This window comes from Anastrepha ludens, chromosome 4, assembly GCF_028408465.1.
Source record: "Anastrepha ludens isolate Willacy chromosome 4, idAnaLude1.1, whole genome shotgun sequence".
In the NCBI taxonomy this organism is placed as follows: Eukaryota; Metazoa; Arthropoda; class Insecta; order Diptera; family Tephritidae; genus Anastrepha; species Anastrepha ludens.
The window spans coordinates 13,486,521-13,495,563 of NC_071500.1; the positions used below are offsets into that span (position 1 = coordinate 13,486,521).

At 38.2% G+C, this 9,043-nt stretch overlaps 1 protein-coding gene across 3 annotated transcripts in view; it reads right to left on the reverse strand.

The window, feature by feature from the left end:
* Positions 1–2,982, reverse strand: part of LOC128859787 (GATA zinc finger domain-containing protein 10) — a 150,945-nt gene extending 147,963 nt beyond the window's left edge. Inside the window, exons 1-2 of one of the 3 annotated variants that reach the window (XM_054096869.1) lie at positions 2,337–2,982; positions 467–2,166 (exon numbers count right to left, since the gene is read on the reverse strand). In XM_054096869.1, the coding sequence (XP_053952844.1) occupies positions 467–758 (292 nt within the window). In that variant the 5' untranslated portion in view covers positions 759–2,166; positions 2,337–2,982. Of the gene's footprint in view, positions 1–466 lie in introns of all 3 variants that reach the window. The other 2 variants (XM_054096867.1, XM_054096870.1) reach the window with 2 other exon arrangements.
* Between the last annotated feature and the right edge of the window lie 6,061 nt (positions 2,983–9,043).

Genomic DNA, 9,043 nt, shown 5'->3' on the forward strand with positions numbered 1-9,043 from the left:
AAATATTATTAAACACTGCACACGCCGCTACGCGTATTTTCAAACAAACACGGATCTAGAAAATTTGCTTATTTTACTTCACAGCCTTAAAACATTCGCCTGTCTCAACGTCGTCCGTTTGTTACCAAACAATTGACATGCGCAGACTTAAGACAATCGGATTTATGATTATGCAAAAAATTGCACCATTAAACAAAACTTGAACCAGAAATCGGACTTAGTTTAAGCCGCGACACTTTAATTTATGACACATTAAAATTTTCACTAATATAAAATATTTTTAACTTGAATGCGCATCTCCATAAAAGTCTGCATAAGTATCCATTTATAAGTAATTATACAGCAAGAAGCAGAATACGAATTAATTATTTAATATTTTTATAGATGTATTGTGTATGTGTATGTGTGTGTGTGTCTATTGGGGCAATCAAATGTATAGACAGTGCAAATTTTAATGCAAACATACCTCTCTTGCCGCGTGGTGGCTGTTCTTGGTTTTGCTGTTGCGGTTGTTGTTGTTGTTGTTCTTGCTGTGATTCTTGCTTGCTGTTAGCAGCAGCGCCCACGCTGGAAATTGGATGATTGACTACTTTCGTGCTGTTGGTGCTGCCGTATGGCTGATGGAATGAGTGGCTTCTACTATGATTGATGCTGTTGTTCTTATTGTGGTTGTTGTTGTTGATATTGCTGTGATTTGTGTCGCCCGAATTGACAATGACCATCGACAGGAGAATGAATAAAACCGATATGCGACTCATTATTGCAATTTTAGCGGATGGCGTGAAGATATGAAGATAATATTGCACGGAAGAATTCACGTTTGCCTCTCTAACTCTTTATTTTACACTATTCGACTTTAGTTTTTTTTGGTAATTTTTTGTTATGATTAAATGATTTTATATCAAATTTTGTGATTGAGTAGTTAAATGTGTGACTGACCGTTTGACCGGCGTGCGTTGAATGCGCCCTATTTCAGATCGATGGCAAGCGTTAAAAGAAAAACGCTGCTCAAATGCTGCTGCCTTTGCTCTGCGCTCGGAGCGTTTATAGATGTAACAAAGCGTTCAAAAGTATGCAGGAACGCACTTGACACTCCAAATTTTAAATTCAAATTAATGACAAGGTTCGTTAACGACTGCGAACGCGTCTAGCCGTATGTACGGCTTTCAGTGTTTACGATGCGCAGCTGCGCACCAAAATATTTCGAAGCAGATAGAGAGCCGCCAGGGCGTATACTTCTTGTTGGCATGTAAATGGACGTATGTATGTGTGCATATATAGTTTTTATGTTACTAACTAATAACTATATCAAACATTTAAATCGATAGTAAACAAATGTGCGGAAGGCCAAATTCACGGATTACGACACAAACGCGCAAACAAGTTTCGCTGCGGACGGGCATGCAATGCTCACAAATTCACAAGCCTTACTTACAACTATAGTATTTGGAACGGGCTGACTTGCAGGCTCGCTGCCTTGTAACTGGAATGTATTTATGTAAATGTATTATTGTACCTGTTCCGTTCCAGTTCGTTGTTTTGTTTATTACACGCGACTGTGGCTATTTGGTGTTCATGCACCTTTAACACCTTCACTACACTCTCACTTTCAACTATGACGTGCTGATCTCAACCGGCTTGACGCTTGAGCGAGAGAAATGTTTTATTCATATAAACCGAGCGCTTTCTAAAAACTCTTCTGTGAACTTAAAAATATTGAAAAGCACCAGATAATGGCAAAAACTAAAAATCAGTTACAATAAAAAAAAAGCAACTGCAGCCGATGATGCTTAGCGATGCTTAGTAATGCGCCAAAAGTATGCTCGTACATTTGATTTCATCTATCGTTTAAATTTCCATCTGTCTCGTATATGCGTATGTATATATGTCGCTTTAGTCATTATTATACAACGCATTAATTAATTCCGTTCCGAAGAAAGCATTTTCGTTTCTTCATCTTTCATCGAAATATTGAATAACAAATAACACACAAATAAAAAACAAAAAATACAAAATCACATACGCTTTCTTCGTTTGTTTGTTTTATTTTTTATTGTTTCTATGGTAGATGCTGCTGCTGTTGCTGAGCGTTGTATGCCGATCGTTATACGAGGTTTATCACTGCGTTACATTTTACTATGTAAATTTAGTATCTGGATTGAGTAGCTGAAAAACGAATTTGGCGTTTACTGAGCGTAGTTATGTGCATTTGATCCAATGCTGCCGATAGTGAAATTGTTAGGTATGTCAATTGTATTATTGTTGCTGTTTTTGTGAAATTCACTACAAACGGTAGTAGATGTGCGATACTACATAAAATAAAAACGTTCGCTTACATTGATTAGTCATGAAATTCCACAGCAGCAGCCTTATCACTCTCTCACGAGTGGGTGCTGTTTCTCTGTTCCCCTTTTTTTATTCTCTTCACATTCGTTTAACTGCGCTCTAACTTATTGGTGCTTAACTGTTGATCTCTCAGTCAATTTTTCACACTGCTGTTCGCTTTTCGTATGTTTGCTGCAGCAATCTTTCGATATTCGCACGAAGGCAATCATGCTGGCAACATCTTAATGTAATGCTGCTCGCTTTGCGTTTAAACAAAATCAAAATATTATACACTACACCAGCATTGAGTTCAACGAGCGGCCAACTCTCTGCCTGCTTGCTTGGTTTTCGATGTACTAAATGTTGGCCGCACTATTGAAAAAGCAAGAAACTGTTTGCCTTTCTCTCAACTGGTTGGTTGCTCTTTTCAACTGAGCAAAGCTTAGTGATATTAAAGCATATGAGTTTTCAGTCTGTTTCGTTCTCTTACTTCGACAGCCTCTAATGTCGGCTTGTGTAGAAATTTATGCGGCTGTTTTTCTAGTTTTGTTTTAGGTTGATCTCTTTTTAAACATTTTTTATGCTTCCAGCTTTATATTTTTACACGTACAGCGTACGCTCATCATTCATAGTGCAGCTGCAGTTCAAGAGTTAAGCTAACATTTATCTACTTACGTACATATGTATGTATGTAGCCCTACTTAAGAAAAAGCTGTACAGCTGCGCATTATTAAGCGACAATAAGTCACACATCCTTCCGTATTTAGGAAATTAGCGTATAATGCGAAAATCAGTTTATAAATTCAACACAATACCGTTACTTCAGCGCCACTTTCCTGTGTTGAGCTTTAAAAAATTGATTATCGCCATTTCCTCCAAAATAGCCAGCTATTTGAGTCATGGCATGCGTTTTCAATTTCATTTTAGAAATGTAAAAGACATGGTTGGCCATATATGGGAAATCGGAAAAATGTTGCAGTAAATCAACTTCCTTTTATTCATTAGCGAAGCTAACAGGTCTTAATGAATATTTATTTTTATTCCACGTTTTTCAAATACTGCAATAAAGATTTGGTATTAACGATACTTCATAACCTAATTTTTGTCGATTGTTCTTTTATCGTAAAAAGTCGTTGTAGATATTTAACCTGTTCTACCTTCTGCTCAAATATGTACGAGACGTTATCAATAAAACGGTCCGCGGATGACATATGGCAAAAATAAATTTTTTGTTGGATGGTAGGACTGTTATAAGCTTACATGGCAAATTTCAGCGTGATATGTCACATAGTTTGTTTTCCGTGCTACTGTAAACAAGTCAAGCTCGAGTGTGTTTTTCGAATTTAACGATGGAAATTCAAGTTGAACAAAGAATTTGTTTGAAATTTTGTTATTCCAACAAAATTTCGGCTTCAGACGCCTTAAAAATGTTGCACACAACCTATGGGGACTCTGCTCTATCGCGTGCACGTGTTTTCCAGTGGTACAAATCGTTCAAAGAGGGCCGTACATCGGTTGAAAACTTGCCTCATGAACGTCGTCCAGCAACATCAGTAAACGACGAAAACATCGGAAAGTAAAGGAAATTGTGCTTGAAAATCGCACTAATCGCAAAATCGGTTAACGCTGAATATTATTTAGACGTTTTATAGCGTTTGCGCGAGAACTTTCATCTTAAAAGGAAGGAATTGTGGGACAACAAGTCATGGTTCTTGCATCACGATAATGCACCAGCTCACATATCACGTCTTGTTCGCGATTATTTGAACAAAAATAATGTTAATATCGTTCCGCAAGCACCGTATTCGCCTGATATGGCTCCATGTGAGTTTTTCCTGTTTCCCAAGGTCAAGTTGCCGCTCCGTGGAAAACATTTTGAGACAATTGAAGTCATAAAAGAGAATTCGAAGAACACACTCGAGCTTGACTTGTGCCCGGCACTCAGTTCTACTACTACGCTACTTTTTTGCTCTCCGATTATCTGCTGGGTCTTTTCTACTAGTGAGATAAAGAAACCGCACTCACGATAATCAGTTGTCCCTTATCGGAGCAACATGGATTTATAATCGCCCAAAGACTGTCACCTCAGCAATATTTCCAAAAATGTTTTATACTATTACAACAAAAACCTGAGAGAGAGTCGTTCTTCACACCCAGACCTTTAACAAAAACAAACTAAAGGGTAGTTAAATTTCAAGGACCGATGTTCAATGTGAGCCACACCTAAACATCAAGTTTTTTTCTGCATTTCGTTTGACATTTTTTAATTTCAGACTAACTCCATTTGAACCATGGAAAGATACACAATCAAGCAACGCGTTTAAGTTATTCAGGCTTATTATGAAAACGGGAAATCAAATCAAAATGCATATCGCGCACTTCATCTTCCGTGATGAGGCACATTTTCACCTCAGTGGATTAGTCAATAAACAGAATAGCCGCATTTGGGCGAATGATGATCCAAGAGTGATTGCCGCAAAACCAATGCACCCAAAAAGAGTGACTGTTTGGTGCGGTTTATGGGCCGGCGGCATCATTGGGCCGTATTTTTTCCAAAATGAGGCCGGTCAGGCCGTTACTGTGAATAGTGTTCGCTATCGTGAGATGGTAACGAACTTTTTATGGCCCGAATTGGAAGATATGAATATGGACGATAAGTGGTTTCAACAGGACGGTGCCACTTGTCACACAGCTAACGAAACAATGGCTCTTTTGCGCGAAAAATTTGATGGCCGAATAATCTCACGTCGCGGCGATGTCAATTGGCCGCCAAGATCATGTGATTTGACACCGTTGAACTTCTTTCTTTGGGGTTATTTGAAAGAAAAAGTGTACATCGATAAGTCAGCAACAATTCAAGAGCTTAAGGATGAGATAATTCGGCACATTAACGGCATAGAACCTCAATTATGCCTCAGCGTCATCGAAAATTTGGACCATCGGATGGAGGTTTGTCGCCGAGACCGCGGCGACTATTTGGCCGATACTTTGTTTCGTACGTAATTGAGCCACACCAATATTATCATAATAAAGAGAAATGACAATAATTTTCGAAAAAAATTGTATTTTATTCAAAATCAATACCGGCCCTTAAAACTTAACTACCCTTTAAAGAAGGAACTATTTATTTGCATTTGGTGGTCTTTGGAGGTGTGCCACCGAGGCTGCGGCGGCCATTTGGCCAATATTTTGTTCCATACGTAATTGAGCCATACCAATATTATCATAATAAAGAGAAATAATAATAATTTCCTAAAAAAATTGTATTTTATTTAAAATCAACACCGGCGCTTGAAACTTAACCTCCCTTTATTTGGGCTTAACGCAAAGTCATTGTTTCTGTGCATAGGATAAATTAAATGTGAGTCTGTAGTCCTGTTTTGTTTTCTTTTGTTTTTTTTTTTTCATTTTCTATGCGCATTTTAGCATCTATAAGAGGCCGAAAAGAGCTACTACAGACTTAAGAAGAAGAAGAAGTGCAACCATTGAGCTCTCGCTTATCCAGATTTGACTGCATCTGCTTTTTGTTTGTCGCTTAGTGGTAAATTAATTCCATTGTTTTTTAGTAATGAATGATAATAATGGATTTAATTGTTTGAATTTCAAATTATTAACCCTTAAATGCTCAACTCTTTCCTTTCTAGCTCAAAAAAAAAATTAATTGTTTTACTAAATATTTTACTCAATTCTAAAACGGATTTGCTGTTTGCCTGATATTTGGGTTTCGGTTATTTTACAGGGTACTGCTAGTTGGTCCCCTGAAAAATAAATTAGTGTTCAAGCGAAAAATTGCGGTTATCTGCAATTTCGCTGAAAATTAATTTTTGATAGTAATGCGAGCTCTGACTGAAATATCTTTCACCTATGGCATTAATATCTAGTTATGTTCGATAACACAAAATTTTGAAAAATTTATTCGTAATTTTTGCCAGCAGGTGTTCGTTAACATCAAAAAATAATCCATCACTCAAAAATTGAGAGAGCAAAGTGATTTTACTCAACAAAAATTATCCATCACTCAAAAACTGAGAGACCAAAGTGACAGTTCAATGCCAGGGAGGCGTTCAATTTGTTCAGGAGAAATTTTAGCTAGCAAAAATTATCCATTACGGATCTATAAATCTATATATTTATAAAATTGCGCCGGTTTGTAATTTGCAGTTTATAGTCAGAAGCGATAAAATGGAAAATTTATCGACAAAAAACGTCGGCATCTTAAGTAAATTTACGATAATTTTTTTGGCCAACATAAACAGTTGATCTGTCTTCCTCTACCGGTTTTTGCAAGTGCTGGCAAATTTCCCGTTCGCTAACTTTTTTGCTTTTTCTTCTCTTTAGGAGCGAATTTTCGCTTACGCTCTCAATTTGGATGAATGGCTAATTCTGTTATGGAATACAACTATTATACTCGTATTACAAAAGGAGCGTCCTCTATCAACAAAATTTTGCTGAAACACTTTTTTTTCTTGTACACATTTTTGTACATATTTTCAAAAGAACTTTTATGAATCTCCCTATCGGAAAAGTTATAATTCTTGCACATGGCGTCGAGCGTCAATCATATTTGACACTTGTGAACTGGACACCTGCAGTATAAAAAAGACAAACAAAGAAGCCCAAAGGCATTTTTTTTATTTAGAAAATAAAGTAAAACTGGATAATTTGTTTGGCGCCACCTTGTACATGCATCGAATGATTACATCATACAACAAAAATCAACTTTTTTTGTTATATATGAAAAATATGCACGCGAACGTATAGATTTTATAGCTGCATACACAGTTTTTAATTTTCTCGTAAACTCAGATTTTAAGGGACTTTAAAGTTTCAAAGGGCAAAATTTTTTAGAAATTGTTTTAAATTTAAGATATTAATATAAATATTTGGGAGAAAGGATATATCCAGCTATCAAAAAAAAAAAATTATATATATACTTTTCAACTTCGTTCTACTTGGATCAGCATTTACAAACTTTTCGCCAGGGCAAATATAGATTTTTTAAAGTATACGGATACTGAATTTTTTACCTTAAATAAAATTTCTTAGAAATTTACCTAAAATAGTTCACAACTGATTGAGATTCCATTGAGGAACAATAGGGAAATTGATCATTGGGATAAACATTTTGTCCAAAAAGTACCGGGAATTGTTCAATAAAACGCAAAATAATTATTTAATCATCAAAATTTATTTCTTCACCTTCGCAATAGGCACCATTCGAAACAATACTCATATGCCAACGATTAGTCCAGGCATCAAAACACCTTTTATACCATTTGAAGAGATCTTCTTCAGCTCCTTCAGCGAATTCTCCTTCTTTGGAACGAATTCCGAGTGCACAACCCCACGATAATCAAAGAAACCGAGAAGCATGACTTTCACTTTTGATCGACTTTGACGTTGTTTTTTTTGTGTTTCGGCTCATGTGGATAGCGCCATTCAGTCGCCTGTTGACTGGTTTGCATGCCAAACTCATATACCCACGTCTCATCACCTGTTATGATGCGCTGGATAAACATTGGGTCTGAATTCACTTGCTCAAGTATGTCTTCAGCCACCTTCTTCCGATGAATTTCTTGAAAGGAATTCAACTCTCTTGAAACGAGTCGAACAGCCACGCGTCTCATCGTGTAAAATGTTGCGAATAGAGTCGTGAGACACGCTATGATCACGAGCTACCTCCCTCAAACTTAAATGATGGCTTTTCAGCACCATTTCCCTGACTTTGACGACGTTTTCATCCGTTGAATACGTAGATGAGCGACCAGATGGGAGCAACATTTTCAACATAGCATTTTTTTTTTGTCGGGACAGAGTAGCAAGTACAGCACTCAGACACAATTAAATCCATTGTACTGCACTCGGATTCCCCTTTTAATTTTCTTAAAATCTACACGACCTCCGAAGAAATCTGCGTAGATCTTGTGGTGCCAAGGAGACAAAGTGGTCGCCTCTTAACATATTAGTGGCAAAGACCTCAAGCCTGATTCGAGCGATGGCAGGGCAGACGCACAGAAAGTGGTCCGCCGTCTTATCCTCCTCTCCACAAGCTGGGCAGAGTGCACTGTCTGAGATGCCCACCTTTTCCATGTGCTTTGCCCATAGAAGTGACCCGTCATCAGTGCAACCAGCCTCCTACAGTGCCCTCTGCTTAGTGACAGGAGGAACTGCGACAGTCGGTCGGACATGACAGTTAGCATCAGTCTTGTCCATCTCTCAGCCTGCCAAGCTCGCTTGTGGATTAGATTAACCCGTGAGCTAACCGTGGTTTTGATGGCTGCAGAAGGGAGTGGCAGAACGGGCTCTGAGGCCAACTTTTTTGGCCCAGAGCCCAGTCTGGCTAAGAGTCAGAGATCTCGTTATCCGCGATACCCACGTGTCCCGTGACCCATGCTAGCATCAGGATATTATGTCTACCGATATACCTAGTTTAACCTGAATTTATAGTACTCAACTACCCTTGAAGTGGTTGGGGGCTGTCTAAGGCCATGAGCGCAGCTTGGCTGTCGCTGCAGACACATACAGAGCTGCCTCTTCATCTGTTTTCGACAACAAAGTTCATCGCTTCTTGAACAGCATACAAATCCGCTTGAAACACAGATGCATGCATTCCAGGAGCGAAGTGTTCTTTTGTCCCGCTAGATTCCACGTAAAAACCAGAGCCAGAGCCGTGCTCGGCCCTGGAGCCAGTGTTTGCGGGCTCATTTTCTGAGTTTGA